The sequence below is a fragment of the Clarias gariepinus genome, chromosome 27, assembly GCF_024256425.1.
Source record: "Clarias gariepinus isolate MV-2021 ecotype Netherlands chromosome 27, CGAR_prim_01v2, whole genome shotgun sequence".
In the NCBI taxonomy this organism is placed as follows: Eukaryota; Metazoa; Chordata; class Actinopteri; order Siluriformes; family Clariidae; genus Clarias; species Clarias gariepinus.
Window position 1 is genome coordinate 20,067,776 of NC_071126.1, and position 23,626 is coordinate 20,091,401.

General features: G+C 43.5%; 2 protein-coding genes across 3 annotated transcripts in view; one reads left to right on the plus strand and one right to left on the minus strand.

Annotated features, from left to right (window-relative positions):
- Window positions 1–16,697, plus strand: part of btbd7 (BTB (POZ) domain containing 7) — a 35,102-nt gene extending 18,405 nt beyond the window's left edge. For both annotated transcript variants that reach the window (XM_053488815.1, XM_053488816.1), the window contains exons 4-11: window positions 8,256–8,464; window positions 9,167–9,242; window positions 9,430–9,590; window positions 9,754–9,897; window positions 10,045–10,234; window positions 11,499–11,677; window positions 11,811–12,203; window positions 12,291–16,697. In XM_053488815.1, the coding sequence (XP_053344790.1) occupies window positions 8,256–8,464; window positions 9,167–9,242; window positions 9,430–9,590; window positions 9,754–9,897; window positions 10,045–10,234; window positions 11,499–11,677; window positions 11,811–12,203; window positions 12,291–12,830 (1,892 nt within the window). In that variant the 3' untranslated portion in view covers window positions 12,831–16,697. The remainder of the gene's footprint in view (window positions 1–8,255; window positions 8,465–9,166; window positions 9,243–9,429; window positions 9,591–9,753; window positions 9,898–10,044; window positions 10,235–11,498; window positions 11,678–11,810; window positions 12,204–12,290) is intronic.
- A 967-nt stretch (window positions 16,698–17,664) lies between these two features.
- ubr7 (ubiquitin protein ligase E3 component n-recognin 7) lies at window positions 17,665–23,626 on the minus strand. Its single transcript, XM_053488556.1, has 11 exons — window positions 23,446–23,626; window positions 22,475–22,608; window positions 22,121–22,181; window positions 21,916–22,011; window positions 21,734–21,787; window positions 21,542–21,647; window positions 20,406–20,521; window positions 20,100–20,273; window positions 19,805–19,976; window positions 19,617–19,678; window positions 17,665–18,241 (listed from the first exon to the last, which is right to left on the minus strand). Exons 1-11 carry the CDS (start codon window positions 23,572–23,574, stop codon window positions 18,149–18,151), a joined length of 1,197 nt encoding a protein of 398 aa, XP_053344531.1. The 5' UTR covers window positions 23,575–23,626; the 3' UTR covers window positions 17,665–18,148.

A 23,626-nucleotide genomic window follows, 5' to 3' on the forward strand; every position in this document is an offset into this window, starting at 1 on the left:
TTTGACTTGTAGTGTGTGTAAGTAATATATAGAGTCTTGTATATCATAAGTGGCCCCACATTTGTTAAAATCTTTCTCTACACGTATAAATAACTTTACTTTTTTGTTGTGAAGACTCGAATAATGCTGAATTACATGAAGTATGATTACTTCTCTACCAGACGGCTGCGAATAAAACCTGAATATGTCAGTGCTTCGTGTGCTAAGCTGAGCGATGACTTGAGGATTAAATCACACCGTTAAAGCGGCCGTTGGACGACTAAAAATAGAATCTGATTTACTCTTGTGGCTGATGCTTTTAATCTTATTTTTCCTCTCTTCTTGCGTCTCTCTTTTTCTCTGTCTCTTGCTCTCTTGCCCCAGTTTTGTCCTCTCTCTCTCTCTCTCTCTCTCTCTCTCTCTCTCAAAAGGGAGTGTTAAAACACAGGGAGGAAGTGTGTGTGTGTTGTAGTGGTTAATGCTTATCAGATATTCCTCTCTGCAGTAGAACACTCTCCTCCTCTCGTGTGCGTTTGAACAGATTTAAGCGTTTCTATTTCTAGAGATGAGAGCAGACTGTTAATAACCACCGGGGTTAATGAGCGTGTTGTTGTGTGTGTGTGGTGGGGGGGGTGGGGGGGGCTCCTGGAAGCAAGATTATATTCGCACGTGAGCCTGGCACCCAGACCCTTCCAAAGTCATCGACGTGATGGAGCATCGATCAGCCTAAAAAAAAAAAGAAAAAAAAACTAACCGCTCCTCGTTCCCCTGCTTCATTATTTCTGTTTTTTTTTTTTTTTTTTTTTTTTACCAGAGTTATTGATCGTTCCATGATAAAGGAATTGATTCGGTGTCCCACATCAGTGATTTCACGAAATGGAGTATCGACAGGAGAGTAATTTCTTTCCACTGCGCACGCCTCCATGTGTCGTCACCAAATGCACATCATGTTCGTGCTTAAACTAAACATGATTACGAAAGGATTACAGAGATAAGTTCTTGTTCAAGTCGTACGTATTGGTATTATGTTAGCACTTACACTGGAGACTCCTTCTATCTTCCATTTATTAAAAGTTCCTGACTTTTAATAGCTGTTACTATAACAACTAAATGCATTTTCGATCTCCGCTACGGTCATACAAGGCTGATGATATAGAAGATCAACCGACCAATCAGAACGCAAAGTTAAACATGTTATTAAAGGGATAAACAGAACCTAAAGAAAATACATTTAAAAAACACTTTCCTTACTTTCAGTGACCGGACAGAACACAGCTCTTATTATAAACACCGCTGACCCCAATACAGACAGCAAAAAAAAAGAGAGAGAGAGAAGGAAGATAAATTGTGAGAGGAAGCTGAGTCAGAACTCCACAGCTCGACACATTTATCTCTGCCCTATATACTGTAGCTGCGCCTCTTCTACACGTCGCTGTTAAATGGCCGAATATCACTGCTCCGTTTCACAGAGGGGCAGTCGGGTATTGCTTATTATTTCCCACTGGACTCTGAGTTTGTGGCAGAAAAACTCATTTCACCCTCCAGGGGGTGGGATCGCGTTAGATAGATAGATTCATGAGAGATGGATGGAGAGACAGATATATAGTGGGTGAATGATGGATGTACATGTATAGATAGATATGGGGATGGATGGATTAAAAGATAGATCAATAGGTGACGTGTTAAGTGAGAGGGGATAGAGAGATATCAGGATGGATAAACGAAGGATGGATAGCTGTTTGTATGGATAGATATGGAATGGCGGCCCAGTGGCTTTCAGGGTCCGGGTTCGATTCCCGCCTCGGGGTCTGTGTGCATGAAGTTTGCATGGTCTTCCCGTGCTTGGTGAGTTTTCTCCAGGTTCTCCGGTTTCCTTCCACAGTCCAAAGACATGGAGATTAGGCTAATTGGTGTACCAAAAATGCCCGTAGTGTGTAAATGAGTCTGCGACTGTTGAGGTCCTTTTGCACTACAAAAGTTCCTAAATGGATAAATAAGGAGTGGATAACTATAGGGATAGTATAGGGGTATATATGATTTATGTCAGCCAAAAAAATTTATATACACTTCAGGAAAGGAATAATAGTATGATCTATATTATATTAATATAATGTTAATATTATCATGATACTATTATCTTAATATTATCATATATATCAATTTATAACGTGTAGCAATAAATTTAGTATTAAAAAATTTATACAAGTTTTTTTTCCCTAAAGAGAGTATGTATACTTATATATGACGATGTCTTGAGTCTTCTTCTTTGTCTTTCGGCTGTTCCCTTTTAGGGGTCGCCACAGCGAATCATCTGCCTCCATCTAACCCTATCCTCTGCATCCTCTTTTCTCACACCAACTAACTTCATGTCCTCTCTCACTGCATCCATAAATCTCCTCTTTGGTCTTCCTCTAGACCTCCTGCCTGGCAGTTCCAACCTCAGCATCCTTCTACCGATATATTCACAATCTCTCCTCTGAACATGTCCAAACCACCTCAATCTGGCCTCTCTGACTTTATCTCCAAAACATCTAACGTGGGTTGTCCCTCTGATAAACTCATTCTTAATCCTATCCATCCTTGTCACTCCCAAAGAGAACCTCAACATCTTCAGCTCTGCTACCTCTAACTCTGCCTCCTGTCTTTTCTTCAGCGCCACTGTCTCTAAGCCGTAGAGCATCGCTGGTCTCACCACTGTCCTGTACACCTTTCCTTTCATTCTCGCTGATATTCTTTTATCGCACAACACACCTGACACTTTTCTCCACCCATTCCAACCTGCCTGTACCCGCCTCTTCACCTCCTTTTCACACTCTCCGTTGCTCTGGACCGTTGACCCTAAGTACTTAAAATCCTGCACCTTCTTTACCTCTGCTCCCTGTAGCCTCACCGATCCTCCTGGGTCCCTCTCATTTACACACATGTATTCCGTCTTGCTGCGGCTAACCTTCATTCCTCTGCTTTCCAGAGCATACCTCCACCTCTCCAAATTTTCCTCCACCTGTTCCCTGCTCTCGCTACAGAGCACAATGTCATCTGCAAACATCATAGTCCATGGGGACTCCTGTCTTACCTCATCTGTCATCCTGTCCATCACCAGAGCAAACAAAAAGGGGCTTAGAGCCGATCCTTGATGCAGACCCACCTCCACCTTAAACTCTTCTGTCACACCTACAGCACATCTTACCACTGTCTTACAGCTCTCATACATGTCCTGCACCACTCTAACATACTTCTCTGCCACTCCAGACTTCCTCATACAATACCACAGCTCCTCTCTTGGCACCCTGTCATACGCTTTCTCTAAATCTAAAAAGACACAATGCAACTCCCTGTTACCTTCTCTGTACTTCTCCGCCAGCATCCTCAAAGCAAATACTGCATCTGATGTACTCTTTCTAGGCATAAAACCATATTGCTGCTCACAAATGCTCACCTCTGCCCTTAACCTAACTTCCACTACTGTTTCCCACAGCTTCATTGTCTGGCTCATTAGCTTTATACCTCTATAATTGCCACAGCTTTGCACATCTGCCTTGTTCTTAAAAATTGGCACCAATACACTTCTCCTCCATTCCTCTGGAATCCTCTCACTCTCCAAGATCTTGTTAAACAAACTTGTCAAAAACACTACTGCCACCTCTCCTAAGCACTTCCATACCTCCACAGGTATGTCATCAGGACCAACAGCCTTTCCACTCTTCATCCTCTTCAACGCCCTTCTCACCTCACTTCTACCAATATTTGCTACTTCCTGTTCCACAACAGTCACCTCTTCTACTCTTTGTTCTCTTTCGTTTTCCTCATTCATCAACTCCTTAAAGTACTCCTTCCATCTTCCCATCACCCTCCTGGCATCTGTCAGTACATTTCCATTTCTATCTTTAATCACTCTAACCTGCTGCACATCCTTCCCGTCTCTATCTCTCTGCCTTGCCAACCTGTACAGATCCACCTCTCCCTCCTTACTGTCAAGCCTAGCATACAAGTCCTCGTATGCTCTTTGTTTGGCCTTTGCCACCTCTACCTTCACCTTACTCTGCATCTCCCTGTACTTCTGTCTACCCTCTTCAGTCCTCTCAGTGTCCCACTTCTTCTTAGCTAGCCTCTTTCCCTGTATACACTCCTGGACTTCCTCATTCCACCACCAAGTCTCCTTGTCCACTTTCCCCTTACCTGATGATACACCAAGTACCCTCCTACCTGTCTCCCTGATCACATTGGCTGTAGTTGTCCAGTCAACTGAAAGCACCTCCTGACCACCCATAGCCTGTCTCAACTCCTCCCTAAAGACTTCACAATATTCTTCCTTTCTCAGCTTCCACCACTTTGTCCTCTGCTCTGCCTTTGTCCTCTTCGCCTTCCTCACCACCAGGGTTATTTTACACACCACCATTCTGTGTTGTCTGGCTACACTCTCCCCTACCAACACTTTGCAGTCACTGATCTCTTTCAGGTTACAACGTCAACACAAGATGTAGTCGACCTGAGTGCTTCTGCCTCCACTCTTATATGTCACCCTATGTTCCTGCCTCTTCTGGAAGAAAGTATTTACTACTGCCATTTCCATCCTCTTTGCAAAGTCCACCACCATCTGTCCTTCTACATTCCTGTCCTGAAGACCAAACCTGCCCATCACATTTTCATCACCTCTGTTCCCTTCCCCAACATGTCCATTGAAGTCTGCACCAATCACCACTCTCTCACCTCTGGGGATGCTCTGCATTACTTCATCTAACTCAATCCAGAATTTCTCCTTCTCTTTTAACTCACATCCTACCTGTGGGGCATAACCACTAACAACATTGAACATTATCCCTTCAATTTCCAGCTTCAGACTCATCACCCTATCTGATACTCTCTTCACCTCTAGAACATTCCTTACAAACTCCTCTTTTAGGATAACTCCTACTCCATTTCTTTTCCTATCCACACCATGGTAAAACAATTTGAACCCTGATCCTAAGCTTCTAGCCTTGCTACCTTTCCACCTGGTCTCCTGGACACACAGTATATCCACCTTCCTTCTCTGCATCATATCAACTAACTCTCTTCCCTTCCCTGTCATGGTCCCAACATTCAAAGTCCCTACTATCACTCCTAAACTCCTGCCTTTCCTCTTCTCTCTCTGCTTACGAACACGCCTTCCTCCTCTCCTTCTTCGACCAACAGTAGCCCAATTTCCACCAGCACCCTGTAGGTCAACGGCACCAGTGGCGGTCGTTGTTAACCCGGGCCACGACCGATCCGGTATGGGAATTATATTCTTGATTCGCATCGTTGATTTGGCAAATGTTTTACGTCGGATGCCCTTCCTGACACAACCCTCTGCATTTATCCAGACTTGGGACTGGCACAAGAAGACACTGGATTGCGCCCCCCCGTGGTTGCATTGTGACGATGTCTTAAGTGCACATGTGAAACTTGAACAATCAGACCGCACACCTTGGCGTGTACATCAGTGTACACACCACCTGTACTTATAACCTGCTACGATTATAAGCTGTAAATAAACACGTAACACACCTTTCACGTGCTTTTCACTCTCCAATAACGTGTTAAAACACACGCAGGAATAGTTTATAGTTTGGTTTTAGATGCGTGGATAAAGTATAAGAAACATGTAAAAGTGTATTAATACAGTGTGAATGTTAAGAGATCTCACAGTGTGTGTTAGAACAGGTCCTGTGTGTGTGTGTGTGTGTGGTAGTTTAATTGTTATGTTCCTGTCTCTGCTTGTTGTTGCTCGGAGCAGCAGAGTAGTTATTTCTGGTCATTACTCTCACACAGGGCCAAGCACAGCGCCACCTGCTGTCTCTTAATAATATACACACACGGTTATCTCTTAGAACTTTTAATCAGCAGTGACTGATGAGATGATGGTGGTGTGCGCTGTACATCTTAGTTTCAGTGAGTAGAGTTTGCTTCCGCTGCACCATACTCCTGCAGGGCTGGTGTGTGTTCATGTTGTTTGTATGTGTGTTTCCCGTGTTTCCCCAGCGCTCTGTCAGTGAAGTGACGTTTTCATTAGTCTCCAGCTGTCTGCTCACACTCAGGAGACTCAGGGAAAACATTCAACCCACTGCTCACACACTTCTCTAGTGCTCTAGCTCAGATTAAACTGATGCATTTTTAATCCACCTCATTCACACCTAAAAAAACACACTGAGCTTAAATAACCTCCTGCGAGTAGGGTTAGGCAGCTCAATATTTCTTGCGTGCTCAGTCAGTGGTGGATGTTTAATAATGAAAAAGTAAGAAATGATAAAAAAAGGATAAGGAGTTGCGTGCTCAGTGTCTCAGTGTGAGTCCAGCTGAGAAGTCAGGTCGGTTCATTCTGTCACTTATTCTCTCTCTCTCTTTCTCTCTCACTCTCTCTTAGGGTCTGTGTGTCCAGGTTTCCTCACAGATAATAAGTGAGCTATTAGCATGTTAGGCATCACATGACGGCTGTGTAAAATAACTTACTGTGTTTGTGTGTATACAGTACTGTGCAAACGTCCTGAACCCTCCACATTTCTTCATATTTCACTTTCAAAGTTCCATAATTTTTTTTATACTTTTTTTTATGTAGTATTAAGAAATACTTCCCAAGGCTTCCTGAACGACTCGTATATATTTTCTGTCCAGTCCCCTATACCTGAGCTGTTTCAGAGGAATGTTTTTTTGTTTGTTTGTTAAGCAACACAGTGATCTATACATTGTATAAGAATAAATTAGCATGTAATATAACGGCATGACCCAGTGAGAAACAGGTGCAGATGATGATGGATGATCAGGCCGGTGATTAGTTTACTGCTGATGCTGATAGCTGAGTGGTTGGAACAGACGAGAGGAGAAATGAGGTTGCCATAATCGTAATCGAGTCATAATCATCAAAATTACAAGAGATAAACATTTGAAATATATCAGTTTGTGTAATGGATCTATATAAAATACCGTTTATAAACTTTTTTAATTCGATTACTGAAATAAATAAGACTTTGATGATATTGTAATTCATTGACATGACCATATATGTATATATATTTATATATATAAAATATATATACATATATTATATACTCAGCAAAAAAAGAAACATCCTCTGACTTTCAACTGTTTTTACTCTCAGAAAACTTAATGTGTAAATATTTGTATGAACACTAAAAGAGTCAACACCATAAGACATAAACTGAAAAATGTTTCACAATGTGTCCCTGAATGAAGGGAGGCTCAAAATCAAAAGTACCAGTCAGTATCTGGTGTGGCCACCAGCTGCTTTAGATACTGCAGTGCATCCCCTCCTCATGGACTGCCTATTGCGGACAGTCTGAGCACTGATGGAGGGATTGTGTGTTCCTGGTGTGACTCGGGCAGTTGTTGTGGCCATCCTGTACCTGTCAGGCAGGTGTGATATTCGGATGTACCGATCCTGTGCGGGTGTTGTTACACGTGGTCTTCCACTGCGAGGATGATCAGCAGTCCTCATGCCTCCCTGCAGCATGCCTAATGCACGTTCATGCAGATGAGCAGGGACCCTGGGCATCTTTCTTTGATTGTTTTTCACAGTCGGTAGCCAAGTCTCTTTAGTGTCCTGCGTTTTTAGAACTGTGACCTTAAATGCCTACTTTCTGTAAACTGTTAATTGACCATTGACGACACTATTATTAATATCATTTTCATATATTATCATTATATTCATATAATAACTAAAAATGAAAAACAATAAAAATTTTACATATTCAGAAGTCAATAAAAGCACTATAAAAAAGTTTAGGTATTAATCATTAAAGTTAAACAGCTGTAAGAGCGATGACTGACTTAAATAATAATAAATACTTTTTAATTGTTTTGATAAATGAAAAGTGATAGAAATGTCATGAAAAGCAGCAATGACAAAAAGAAAACAGTTATAACAGTGAAATATAAAATAGTGCATCAAAAAAATGTGTTAAAGAGAAAGTGGAAAATATAGTACAGGGTAATTATAAAAGAATAAACCGATTAGTGACTAATTACTTCAGTTCTTAAGCATAGTTATGGAATGAGTCAGTGTCACTTGTAAGACAGGAAGTAAAGGTTTATTGTGAGTAGAATACTTGTGACATGGCTGGAGTTTTGTATTATTTTACCTTAATAAAATATTGCTTACTGAAATTGGTTCATTCTTTTTAAATTACCCTGAATATGAGACGCACCATGTGATATCAAAAAAGAGTTTTTTATATATATATATATATATATATATATTTAATCTGTGAATAATAATTTGTTTGTAACGTGTGTGTGTTTAGGCTGTGAGGACATCGTGGCTGAGAGCATCTCTCTGGACTCGGTGGTTCCCATCCTAAAGTGGAGCTCACAGCCGTACGGCTCTAAGTGGGTGCATCGGCAGGCGCTACATTTTCTGTGTGAGGAGTTTAGTCACGTGACGACCTCGGATGTCCTCTACGAGCTGAACAAGGAGTACCTGCTGAGCGCCATCCAGTCCGATTACCTGCAGGTGAGGGACCGCGATCGCACGTCTAGACGGCGTTTCAATAAAGAGCAGCGCTGTTACACTTTGTTGTGTAGAGAGTGTTGAGAGAGAGATTCTGGATCAGGTTCAGATAATTATAAAGCTTTAATATTTAATTTCATCTCACTCGCTCGCTCTCTCTCTCTCTCTCGCTCTCTCTCTCTCTCTGCTTTTCACCCAGTATAGATTTTTCTTACTTAACTAAATTGAATTTTATAAGATACACGAGATCTGGAGACTACGGGGGCGGGGGGACAGGGGAGGCGGTGTCCATAATTCTCACTCGGCTCCTGCTTTATTTAACCCCGTCCCCAAATCGATTCGAGTGTGTGATTCCAGACGTCTGCCGTCCGGTTATTCGACACGTCCGTCTGAAACGACTCAGGTGTGATGATCACAGATGCACTGTGAAAGCCCCGCCCGCTTTGTGTGTGTGTGTGTGTGTGTGTGTGTGTGTGTGTGTGTGTCTCTGTGGTTTAGAAACCCCCCCCCCCCTTTTTAACTCTGGATGTTCTCCAACATAAATACGAGTGGACAGTGGGGTGGATGTGTGGTTGCCATGGCGATGCACACCTTGTGTCAGTGTGTAGGAGGGTTTTATGGGAGTTCTGTAGCACCTCTGAGTGCACCTGAGGTTATTCTGGACTAAATGAAGTGTGTGTGTGTATGTGTCTGTGTGTCCCACAGGCTAGTGAGCAGGACATCCTGAAGTACGTGGTGAAGTGGGGAGAACATCAGCTCATTAGGAGGATGGCTGATCGAGGTGACAGGAGCGCGCACACACACACACACACACACACACACATATACACACACACACACACACACACACACGTGTACATCTTATGTGTTTATCAGATTATCAGATCCCTTATATCTTTAGCTCCATCATATATTCTCATCTCATCTCTGTGTGTGTGTGCGTGCGTGTGTGTGTGTGTGTGTGTCAGAGCCCAACCTGCTAAGCGGCACGGCCCACAGTGTGAATAAGCGCGGCGTGAAGAGGCGTGATCTGGACGTGGAGGAGCTGAAGGAGATTCTGTCGCCTCTCCTACCATGTGTGCGCACCGAACACGTTCTGCCCACCAACAGCGAGGTCCTCTCAGACACGGTGAGAGTGTGTGTCCGCGTGACCGACCGCGTCTGCTGCGTCTTCATCATCATCATCATCATCGTGAGACACTTGTATAAATGTTTTATCACTCTTTCTCTGTCTGTTTCTCTGTCTGTCTGTCTGTGTGTGTGTGTGTGTGTGTGTGTGTGTGTGTGTATAGCTGAAGCGAGGTCTGATCAGCACACCTCCGTCAGACATGATCCCCACGGTGGAGGGAGGAAAAGCCAACGCCTGGCTCAGACAGAAAAGCGCCGGCATCTACGTCCGGCCCCGCCTCTTCACACCATACGTGGACGAAGCCAAGGTACCACACACACGTACACCTTTTTACACATCACCTCACTGAGAGAAAGAGAGGAGTCTCAGGCAGGAGTTTACCCCCTGTGTGTGTGTGTGTGTGTGTGTGTGTGTGTGTGTGTGTGTGTGTGTGTGTGTGTGTGTGTGGCTTTAGGCCGTCCTGGATGAGATGATGGTGGAGCAGACCGACCTGGTAAGGCTGCGTATGGTGCGCATGTCCAACGTCCCCGACACCCTGTACATGGTCAATAACGCCGTACCCCAGTGCTGTCACATGATCAACCACCAGCAAATGGCTGGCAGCCAAACAGCCCCGCCCTCAGTGGTGGCCAATGAGATACCAGGTGGGTGGAGCTTTCGGATCAGACATGCAATAAGGGGGGAAAAACATCCTTAAACAATATCTTGTTTGATTTCTTTATAACTTTTCCATCGGTTTTGACTCTCTCTCTCTCTCTCTCTTTCTGTTTCTCTCTCATTTAAACTGGTTGTTTTCTCTCACTCCCTGTCTCCGTCTCTATTTTTGGATTCCCTTAAGAGAAATCCTGGTGCTATCCGTCATTACAGTTTTATTTTTAAATGATTAAACACACAAAACTTAGATTGTTGTTGAAATTTAAGGAAAGTATGACTTTATAAGTAGAAAAGATAAAAACTATATAATCTAATAAGAGACATGGGTATGTTAAACATAATCCTAGAGAGAGAGAGAGAGAAAGACAGATGAAGGGGGGAGAGGAAGAGAGAGAGACAGGTGGAGGGAAAGGGAGAGAGACGGAGTGAGGTAGAGAAACGGAGACAGAGTCCAAGTAAACCAGTAATCTAAACTGAGACTCTGATACTGACGTCCCAGTCGTGTTATCACCGAATTAATGTAAGTAACGTTACATCAGTATCAGAAGGATAATCAGCGTATTAAAGCTTTGTACATGATAAAACCTCCGGATAAATTAACAGAGATGATTCATGAGCATTTCAGTCAATTCTGTTGTTATCTCTCTGTATTTCAAATAAATAAATAAATTTTACAAATTAACATTTTGTGTGATGGTGTAGATAAAGGTTTTTATCTACACCATCCTATTATTATTATTATATAGACGACAGTGTATTTGCTTGTGTGTGTCTATTTTATCTATGAATCCTAATAAGGAGTTAAGCGTGAGTGTTTTCTATGTGTGTGTGTATTTATAACAGTGGTGTGGGTTGTGTGTGTGTGGGAGAAAGAGCAGCCCCGATGTGTTTCTGAGCTCAGGCGTGAGGGTGGGTGGTGAAGTCATCGTCCTCCTGACCTCATCGAGTCCTTACACCTCACACGGGGATCAACCCTGGATTTTATAAACTCACTCAGTGGGAGCAGATGATTTAACATGTTGCCAGGCATCTGTGTTTTCACTGCGGTCTGACTCCATCCAGCTGTGTGTGTGTATGTGTGTGTGTGTTCTGTCTGATCCATATTCACTTGATTACCACTCATTTTATTTATTTATTTATTTATTTATTTGTATATCTCACACGTAACGACTCTCTCACACATTATTACAGATGCGTAATAAAATTCAAACTTTATCGCTGAAGTTATATTCCAGCATGTGTGTGTGTTTGCAGTTCCCAGGCTGGCAGTGGTGAGGGAGATGATCCGGCGGCTGCACGAGCTGCGGCACACAGAGCAGGTCCAGCGGGCGTATGCCCTGAACTGCGGCGAGGGCGCGACGGTCAGTTACGAGCTGCAGATCCGAGTCCTCAGGGAGTTCAGTTTGCCAGACGGCGCCGCAGAACTTCTTCAGGTAGCACAATCAGTGTGATGCACAAGAGATTACCTCTTTCCACTCTATCTACTTGTTCTACCCCGCCCCCTGGTGAACAGAACCTGCATTGCACGTGAGTGACAACACTTTTTGTTCTTTCTCTCTTTTTTAGAACCCGCACAAGTTCTTCCCTGATGAGCGCTTCGGGGATGAGAGCCCGGTTCTGGCCCTGCGCCCGTCCGCTCGCTGTCGGGTCAACAGCACCCCGGCCGTGGAGAGCATGTTCTCGGACCTGCAGGCCGTGATGGGGCTCCATCCTCCCCTACCCCCACCGCCCCCGCCGTACCACCCCCCGAACACGCAGCAGATTCGGAGTGGGTGGCGGCCCCGTGTGCCCACCCAGCAGCCCTCGCGCTCCTTCTCCTACCCCTGTAATCACTCGCTGATCCACACGCAAGCCTCCTCCAAGATGGGCAGCCCCATTTACCCCGGCACGGGGGGCAAACCCGTGCCTCCAGACTGCACCAACCCACAGGGCCGGATTCTCAACCCCAACAAAAAAGGGGTGAGTTACTGCTATTAATAAATAAAATGTTGATTATTTCACCAGAACTAATATATAAACAAGATAACAATATTCTGTTCTTTCCAGAACATGGAGCCGGTCATTAACGAGTTCATGCCGGACATCGCCATGGGTGTATCAGCCATGAGTCTCAAGGACCGCCGCCTTCCTGAGGTCACCATGGAGGTCGAAGGTCACGACCCCCGTCCCTTGATCTCCACGGTCCCGCCCGTGTCTCAGTGCTTCTCCGGCCGCCACCCGCACTCCTCGTCGCGCAAGCGGCACGCAGCCGAGCCCAAACCCGACGCGCCGCAGCACACGCACTTCCCCGACCTCTACGAACTCTACACACACGGCCGCGCCGATGCCTCGCACAGGCTCCACCTCTCCCTCGGGGCCCAGGCCAACCAAAGAGCGCCCCCTAAAGGAGAGACGGACCTCACGTGCGGCCTCAGCCCCGACACGGAACCCTACGACGAGTGGAACCCGACCCGAAGGGCCCCCGGTGCCACTGCCGCCGGGACGGCTGAAGAGGGAGGGGGAGGGGGAGGGGGAGGAGGGATCGTGGGTCGAGAGCGCAGGTCGCCTAACAAACACGAGTACCTGTACAGGAAGTCCGCACTATGACCCCCGAGGGAGAGAAGGAGAGAGACACTCGAGTAGGCTTTAAGGCACAAAAATCACGGGGGAGGGGACGTGATGAATAAATGGTTTATTTTAAAATATTTCCACGCCCCTCAACCCCCCACCCACCTGGCGAAGGGCGCTAACAGCTAAAGGTCACGTGACAATCAACCTCGCGTCACGATGCAGAACCGTCACTGTGCTTTTCTCCATCACATTTTCCTCTGCCTTTGAGTTGATCACACTAGCAGAGCGACAGACAGAGAGAGAGAGACTTAGAGAGAGAGAAGTGAGTATTATATATATTTATACAGATGTATTATGCATTTATCTTTGCTTAGGAATGAAAACGTCCAGGCAATAATCCAAACATGACACACGTTAATGACTCACACGTACCAGCGCTGCGTTCATGACTAAGTGGGAACTAGGAAACAAACAAAAAAAAACAACAGTCATTACCAGCTGCTTAGACTTATTTAGTTTTTTTATTTATAATTATTAAATTTTTTAAATATCCTTCACCTTCATGCGTTTTGTATAAGAGCGCTGCCTTTTAACATCGCTGCTACGAGATACGACTCAAAAATATGCAAAACGACTCCAGACGAGTCCGACATATGACACGCACCTGGAGCCTGGGACGACTGACAGTTGTGCTCTCTGGAAGCTCCGCCTCCTTTCCCTCATCTCGCACAAGTAGCTCAATCTCTCGCCTCCCCCCGATTTATTTAAATTTTTTTCTACAGTATTTTATTAACGTAAACATACAGCTATCGTGTGTTTGTGTGTGTGTGTGTGTGTGTTCGTGTTTAACTTGTTTTAAGGAATTACGAGAAAGGGGGAAAAAAGTACGGTGTGGCAATAAATGTGACAAAAATTGCTCGAGACGTTTCCACGATACAGGACGTTCGGGAGTATAAACGTTTTAAGGATAGTTTTATTAAAGATGTATGAAAAAAGGAGTTTAAGGATAGTTTTATCAAAGATGTATGAAAATAAACTACATTTCTATCAGATCTGCTTGTGAAGTTTGTAACTGCAACTTTTTAAAAGTGTTTCTTAAGTAACAGTAAAACGTGATCCCATCAGAGCGATGTTGACGCTCTGTGGTATCACGATATCAAACAAAAACAGATTTAATGCTTCAAAAATATATAATAATTATTATAATAATACTAAAAAGTCTTAGTTAGATTTTTTTTTCTGAGCTCTGAAACAGTTTCGCGACTCTCTGCTCAAGGTTGAGGTAAACTGCGTCCCACTGTGTGCGCATGCTTTGTATGTTAAATTTCTGATTAAGGGCGTGTCGAGTATAAAAAATAAAATCCCAGTTGTCATGAACGCAGACCTTACATTCGTATCTCATTCTCTAATACAGCCGTATGTTATCATCAGCAGCAGCAGCAGTATCAGAATCAGCCTCGGCCGTGATCTCGTCTCTGCAGCATAAGTTAGGAAGTGTAGTATTTTATTTTTTCTTTTTTTATAAAGATCCCGAGTCTAGCAGCCTTTACCTCACACTCTGCGAGATCTCGACGTTAACATCGCTCATTAGCCTGAACGTCTCCTCAGATTCCTCTCTCTTCCTATTGTTTTGTGAGGAAAAAATAATCTCTCTGATGCAGTCTCTGATGCGCGATATATGCAGCTTTATACTGTTTATGCCATGTTTCATGGTACTGTAACGTCTCCTGTGCAAGCCGGGATCAGGGAGCGGTCTTGTCTCTCTCTCACATCCCTCGTCTAGCCCAGTCACGTGCTGAACGCAGAGTCAGAGTCTGTGTTTTATGATGATGCTTGGATGCTGCAATTCCACCTCTGTGGTGTTTTTTTTCCTTCTGTCCTTGTGTATGTGTTGTAGAACTTGTATTTTAAACCTCCTGAATCGTGTCTTCTCAAATGCATCACTGTTGCATCAATGCATCAATAAGCTTCATTAATCTAACATTACACTAGAGAGCGACAAAAGCCACAACCTTTATTTTTCTACATGCGTGCCTGATGATGAGTCGTCATTTCAGAGAACAGACATTTAAATGACATCTTTCTATGCAAACCAGCTTGGATGCTGTCAGTCCACGCGATTGTTTTAAACGATTCCATGTGACCTGGCATTTATACAGTTCTTTGCTCGTAGCTTAATTCTTACATCTGAGTAATAACTGCTTAAATGGTCCAGAACATCTCCAGAGCAGGTTGCAGCGGTACCTCAGCATACGAATTTCAAGTTCTTAAGGCAAAATGAAACACAAACAACTTTGATTCACTTACGAATGAGTCGATTCAGAGCGTGAATCCGTTGTCTCAGTTAAACATCTCAGTAAAACAAACCCAGCGCACAGCACATAAACTGATTCAGTTACCATAGAGTAAGTAGATTCAAAGTCGATTCGTGTCATTTGCCTCAGTTTAACATTTTAGCACAGAAAAAATATCACAACCCAATACTGATTCACTTACTACAGGTAAGTTGACTCAGAGTCGATTCTTGTTGTTTGTCTGAGATTAACCTCATAACACAAAAATGTTGCAACCCAATACTGATTCATCTACTACAATTGAGTCGATTCAGAGTCAGTTCATGTCATTTGTTCCAGTTTACCACATTACAATATCACACCCAAAACTGATTCAAATACATACTGAGTCGATCAATCCATCTCCGTTAACACTTTAGGACAGAAATGTCACAACCCAATAGTCATTCACCTCACTGTGGGTGAGTCGATTCAGAGTTGATTCATGTGACTTGCTTTAGTTTAACATCTTAGCAAATAAAAATATCACAACCCAAAATTGATTCACTTACCACATGGTCAGTCATTTTAGAGTCGATTCATGTCAATTGTTTCAATTTAAAATTATGCCAAACAAAAATATCAACCCCAAACTGATTCACTTACTACGAGGGATTCGATTCAGAGTCGACTTCCAAGCTCGTGTTCTTCCAAGCTGAGGATTTACTGTAAGATCGTAAACTTGGCACAGGCACTAGAGTTCCAGTTGTCGTCTTTTTATTTCTGCATTTCGGAATCAATTTCAGTCCACATTTCACTAAAAACTTATCACATTACGCAGTGTATGCGTGTGAGAAAAATGTCACCGTACTCTCACACACACCGGGAAAACGTGCTGCTATAAACTCTACACTATAGATAGATATCCTGCACTACATTTCAGATTAGCTGTGTGTATGTGTGTGTGTGTGTGTGTGTGTGTGTGTGTGTGTGTGTGTTTGACGTGTACTCGTCCTGTTCCTGTGTTTCCTCACAGCTGGGCTAGATGATGATCAGTGGGAGGTTAAAACCTCACACACACACTCACTCCTGATCCACACTTGTCCTGCTTTAGCTTTTTCTCTCTGATAGAGATGATATCCGAGTGCCTTCACACCCGACGCCGGGCGTGTCCTCTTCCTCCTCCTCCTTCTCAAAACCCCCCTTGTCTTATGCAAGCCATTTTTACAAGCCTGTCTTTCTCCCTGTACGACCGCAGCTCAGGCTCTCGGCTACAAGGAGACTCATTTCCTTTTGCTTCTCTTTATTTCTTTATTTTATTTTTTTCTTCTCGTTTTGCTTTTTTTTCTTTATTCAAAGAGTATTTTTCAAGATTTTTGGTACCTTTGAAGAGACGCCTTGTTCTGACGTGTGTAAAGTGTAAAGATTTATATATAAATATCTATAGAAGACATGATCCGGTGTATATACCAGGAGCAAAGCTTTTTTTTTTTTGTTGTTGTTTGTTTCCTTTTACATTCTTGTACGGACTTCTTGTGAGAAGTGTCTATTTTTCTACTCCTGTCCGCGCCGGGGTGTAACCAAGATGATCTATCTGCAATTAGACGGAAATAAACGGCTTTGACACAAACCCCTCGTCTTTGTGTGTGTGTGTGCACGGACAAGATTAAACCAAAGAGTTTCTATTTATAAAATTTTATAATGTTTATTGTCTTTTTTTACTTCTCCTTCTTATAGTTCTGTTCATCCTTTTTTTCCTTTTCTCTTTGCCACAATTTCCTTTGAACTTTTTATTCTTTTTCTTTTATCTTTTTATTGATTCATTTTTTCATCTCTCAGGTGGTCAACTTTACTGTTATATAGAACGGATTCAATGGAAGGGGGAAATGGGCGTGGCTTCGCACACTCTCAGATTTGTGCTGTCACTAAAGCAGGTGTGGTTACTGCACGTTAACCATGTGCTGGATGACTGGATAACCGTTGCTATAGTAACAGTGTACTCCGACAAGTCTGTGTGTGTAAAAGCAAAGATGATGTAAGTGAAAAGTGGTTTAGCGAATGTTACTGAAAGTGTTTAATAGGATTCTTTTTTTGGCCACTTATAATTATCAAATCAATATTAAGTATTTATATTATGTTTATTGTATTTATAGAAAGTAATCAGAACAAATAAAACAAGTCTAGATTAGATGAATTTTAAAAAGCTGAGTGTATCCTTTACTAAACTCTTCCAAAGGTGCTGAAGTTCAGAATTTAAGTAAGTGTGGCTTGGTGTGAAAAATAGAAAATAACCCAGAGGTCAGAGGAGAATGGAGTCTGGTTTGACCTGATGACGAGAATAACAAGTCATGCGACACAGGTTTCTTCACTGTACTCACACGTCCTCCACAGTCACGCGTGAAGCTCTCATGATGATCAGGTCAGTATGGACGACTATGAGATTTTAGTGTTTTAAATCTGTGCCATAAAGAATTAAGGCAGTTCTGAAAACTAAAGGGGTCATAATAAAGGTACCTTTTCGTTTATATTTGTAGAGAAGCAACCTTTACCTTTTTTGTGTGTTTCTTTTGGGAAAGAAAACCCGACTCACCAAAATGTAAAGTATTAATACGTTTAATTTCTCAAAGGTACATTTACAAAGTAAAGCGAGAGCTAAAGTACAGATAAAACGGCGATAATAAAAGCACGAAACATGTTCACGGAAATTTATTACACGGCCTGACGAACCGAATAAAACAAAAGTAAACCAAACGGGAGCGGCGCGATCAGGAGGTCGTCCATGAACACGTCCTGAATACAGAAAAGAACAGCGAGAGACAAATGAAACATCTAGAAGGTGTTAGACGAGGTCACCCCGTCAAGGGGGGGGGGCGCAAGCGTGTGCTGGGCCGCTCCACATCCTCGCGGTGTTATTAACGAGGTTGTTTAACAGCTCTTTGGGAACGAGGGTCGCGCCGGACTTCCTCCTCATCTGTAAACCCCTCACACCCCGCGGCTCCTCCGGGTTCAAGGCTGCAGAGTTATCGTGATTGACGTTTATTACAAAAGGAGTGAGAGGACTGTCGAGGGTCATAGGACGATTCAGCTGCAGTAGAACTGACCCGCGTCCACTCGCCGCCGTTTACGGCTCTGCTGCTGTTCGAAGAACTGACGGATGTCTTCAGGGGTCACGACCTGGGGGGAGGGGGGGAAATGAGAGGAGGGGGTGGAATTAGAAATTAGGCCTCTAACATGTGCTTTATGTAAACAATTATTCAGAGCTGTAAGGTAACCAAGTACATTTACTCAAGTCCATACTTCATTTATCTGTACTTTACATGAGTAGTTTTATTAGAAAATATGTTACTTTAACTCCACTAAATATCTTCACCACATTTCTACATACCACACTAGTCTGTAGAAGGGATTTTTGACCATTATGTGTAGCTGAGTGACTCGACTTTCCTTTAAGACGCGACTAAAAACATAAGTCTTTTTAAACTGGAAACAGATCAGAGAGATTTTGACTCTAATGAAGTTTACTCTGATCCTGTACTTTTGATACTTAAGTAGATTTGAAGGTGAGTTCTTCTGGACTTTAACACACAAATAAAATAGGGCACTTTTACTCACGTACAGGCTTTGTGTACTTTTCCCACCTCTGCTATAGATTATTATTATTATTATTATTGATATCGCTCACACTGTTCAGGTACTTCTTTGATTTTACTATGTTTTTTTTTTAAAGCACATTTATCACAACACAGTAGCTGAAGGCTATAAAACAGCCAATAATAAGAATACTTTAATAATAAAATGAAATAAAATCATATTATTATTATTGGTTAATTCCACCCTCACTGCATGAAATAAGCAAATAAAATATTTAATTGAAATATGGAAAATAATCAGACTATAATAAAGACCAAAGTACAGAGGCCCTAAAGGGACATGGGTAAGGGGGAAAAATCAGTTGAAGAAGGGGGAACGAAAAAGGGACATGGACGCACAGGACAGGATCGGTGACACTCCCCTACCTGGTGAAGGGTCAAGTTTGAACTTTACTGACCTTCTAAATGCAGAAGAGTCAAGTTTTGCATCACCAAACAAAATGTTTGATCTCACAAACACTGACTCGGGTCACATGTCCCCCCCCTTTTTTTTTCTCCCTTTTCTATTTTTTTTTTTGCCCTGTTTTTTTCCTCATCCATGTCTGTAAAAGAATGAATATTTATGTGGAAAAGAAGGAAGTTCCCATATATTTTTGCCAGTTGGTTGTTTTAAGCCCCGCCCACAACTATTTCAATGACAGAAAACTTTAAAAGCCATTGGTCGGCAGATCTGACCATAGCGTGGGCTTGTATGTTCTGAAAGATTATCGTTTCTATAGCAACAGCTTGTTCACAGCGATGTTCAAAGGTCGACAATCAGCTGGAAAATTCATTAATGCTTACAGTTTTCTCAAAGGCCTCTGACATTAGGGTGGAGTTTATACAAAGCGTGTGGGCGTGGCCTAAGTTTTTCTCATCACAGTGTCTGTTATAGCATTAGGACGATGACAGAAACCCACCTTTCCTTCTGCTGCAAATCTCTGTAAGTAATCCTTCAGCTCGGTCTTCATGTCGTTATACTCTACAGAGGACACACACACACACACACACGATTATGATACAAAGTGGTATAGGTGGAATAAAACACTTTGAGGGTGATGTAGGAAATTAATCAATAGAGAGTGTGTGTGTGCGCGCGTGTGTATACCATGGATGATTTCGAGCTGCTGCACGTGGTTAAGGTTGTTGAGTGCAGACATGAGGGGGTCTCGAGCCTCGCCCCCGTTCACCTGCTCCGTGGTTTTGCCTTTGTTCTCGTAGGCGAGCACCGTGTCCGTCTCGTCCAACAGGAAGGACACGCCCGCCTCCGCAAACACACTCTGTTTCACGCATTAGTGCATAAAAAATAAAATTATACACAGATATTTTGATGTAGTAATGTGTGTGTGTGTGTGTGTGTGTGTGTGTGTGTGTGTGTGTGTGTGTGTGTGTGTACACTGTACCTTACAGCTGGGACAGGAACAGAGTTTGGTGCGCCACGCTGCGGGCCAGAACACAGCTCCCTGCTGAGCCCGGCTCTTCCCCGAGCTCTTCATCTCCTCCAACCTGCAGCCTGAAGCTCCAGCCTCCAGGTCCTGCAGCTTCCTTTTACAGCTGGCCGCCCCGTTCACCTCCGCCTGCGTCCAGCACACACACACACAAACACAATAATCCTGAGGTCTGATACACACCAAAGCTAGGCTGTTAAATGCATTACACTGCCATCTAGTGGTGTGATGTGAAATCTCCCTCTGTCTCAGGAGCAATACCTTTTCGTCCTGTGAGCTCTTTACTTCTGTTTTTTTCTCCTCTTCATCACGCTCCACCTCCACCCGGGTACTCTCCTCCTCCTCCTCTTCTTTACACATCCTGACTGTAGGAGGCACTGAGGAGAGACGAGCAGTTTAAAACTGACGGGACCAGCCACAGGATAAAATAAGCCATCACCACCACTACATCCCATAATGATCCATCATCACCACCAATATATCCCATAATACTCCATCATCACCACCAATATATCCCATAATACTCCATCATCACCACCAATATATCCCATAATACTCCATCATCACCACCACCAATATATCCCATAATACTCCATCATCACCACCACCAATATATCCCATAATACTCCATCATCACCACCAATATATCCCATAATACTCCATCATCACCACCAATATATCCCATAATACTCCATCATCACCACGAATATATCCCATAATACTCCATCACCACCAATATATCCCATAATACTCCATCACCACCAATATATCCCATAATACGCCATCATCACTACATCCCGCAATGATCCATCATCACCACCAATATATCCCATAATACGCCATTATCACCACCAATATATCCCATAATACTACATCATCACCACCAATATATCCCATAATACTACATCATCACCACCAATATATCCCATAATACTCCATCACCACCAATATATTCCATAATACCCCATCATCACCAATATATCCCATAATACCCCATCATCACCAATATATCCCATAATACCCAATCATCACCAATATATCCCATAATACTCCATCATCCCCACTACATCCCACATCAAAATCACTTCATCCCATAATACTCCATCATCATCATCATCATCATCATCAATACATTCATAATACTCCCTCATCATCACTACATCCCATAATACTCCATCACCACCACTACATTCCACATCATGATCAATACATCCCATAATACCCCTTGATCTCCATCATCATCACCACTATATCCCATAAAACTCTATTATCATCACATCCTATAACACTCAACTATCATCACTACAGAGAGCGGTGTGTGTGTGTGTGTGTGTGTGTGTGTGTGTGTGTGTGTGTGTGTGTGTGTGTGTATGTAAACGAGTGTGTAAACACCATACCTGCCAGGTGAGCAGCATAGGTCCAGAGGAACGGTGATTTATTCATGCAGGACTCACAGATCATCTCCTGAAGTTCCACACACTCCGGGACGATACAGCCCAGGTGCTGAGAGAGAGAGAGAGTGAGACGTGTCTGTGTGCGTCATTATTAGACATATTTGCTTAAACATGTCACTGTAAACGGACACTCACCCGTCCATGCAGCCAGTCCTCGCACACCACACACTGTATCATCTCATCAGGAACCTAAACACACACACACACACACACACACACACACACACATATATCTATGACAAATTCAACACCCACCTAGATGTTTCTCCATGCCACTGAGGTCATGTTACTGAGGTGTGAAGATTTCAGGGTGTTACCTGGTCCTCTGGGTCGGGGTACGGCCTATCACACGTACAGTACAGCCCGAAGAAGTTGTGGCTATATTTATTTCCACAGTTCGTCTTCTCTTTCTCCTGGAAGACAGTGTGTGTGATCAGCGTCAGTCTCTAAACCACCTCACCATCATATCAGAGACACGACCGAGAGGACAATACATCAACAACAACAACACCACACACTCACCGGGAACAACCTGCAGTCCATCTCTCCAAACTTCTCATTCCCACAGTCACAGCGGAAATTCCTGAGGAGGAAAATACAACACATCTGAAAGGTGAGACGCGCGCGCACACACATTAAGCGTAAAAGAATGAGACTTACACATTCCCACTCTTACAGAGACACACAGATATATACACACAGAGACAGACAGAGTGTCAGTTAGATGGAGAGAGAGACACACAGTCGCATACAGAGACACCAAGAAAGGCAGACCAACAGAGAGTAATACACACACAGACACACACAGAGAGAGCAACGGAGAGAGCGCGAGAGCGTGAGAGAGAGAGGGGACTCTGCCCTCGTGGCCGTACTCACCTCTTGGTGTAGAGCTCGAACAGTTCGTGACCTTCGTGGCACTTGTATGAACAGGCGAGACAGATGCCCGCTGGGACTCCGCCCTTCGGTGTGCAGGTGTTACACGCGTACAGCGCCTGTCGCTTCACATAGCCCTGTAACACCATTATAATCACCATGACTACTACATTACATAATACTCCATCATCATCATCATCACCACCACATCCCATAATGCTCCCTCATTACATCCCATAAAATTCCAACATCATCTTCAGCAGCGGCGGCGGCAGCAGCACAACATCCCATAATACTCCATTATCATCATCACATCTCATGATACTCCATCATCATTCAGCAGTACATCCCATAATACTCAATCCTCTATTTTAGCAGAATGAGACACTCAGGGTGATGTGTTCGCGCCCCACACTGAGCAGTGTTTCTGGGCCGTAGTTAAGGGGCCGTGTTTAAAAGTTACGAGTTCAAGGGAGCAGTTAAGGGCAGAAGTTGATGCTCCGAGCTGCTGATCATAAGGTCATGTGTTCGCATCCCACCACTAGACACAAAACTTTCACTGTCCTCTAACCTCACTGATTACATCACTTATTAACTCTTAAATAATCAGAGTAATAATAAAGTCTCCTGTCCACTCTGGATCAGCAGGTCCTCACCTGTCTGAGCTGAACCTCTCACACACAGAGTCAGAGCTGGTGTCGGGACCCTAACATAACATAACATAACTAAACAAACCAACACTAATGATGATGAGGGGTGAAGATAATAATCAAGTGTGTGTGTGTGTGTGTGTGTGTGTGTGTTATGGCAAACTGTTTATGTCTTATACACAGTAGAGAATAAGATTAGTGCTCTATAATGTAATATACTATAATATGTATACTGGTTTGTTTATATAATGTGTGCTTCTGCTACAAACTTCTACCCTGTGTTTGTGTTGTTTGTTTGTGTTGTTGTTGTTTACTCCTCCTCACCTCCGGGTAAGAACACTTCTCCGAGTCGCTCCCTCCGAGCACAGCCGAGGCTTCCTGCTCGAGCTCCTCATCCTCCTCCAGCACGTCCACCAGAGACACGGTCACCTCCTCTCCCTCCGCCGCCGCCATGCTAATGCTAATGCTAACACACACACCAACACCAATACACACAACCTGCGCG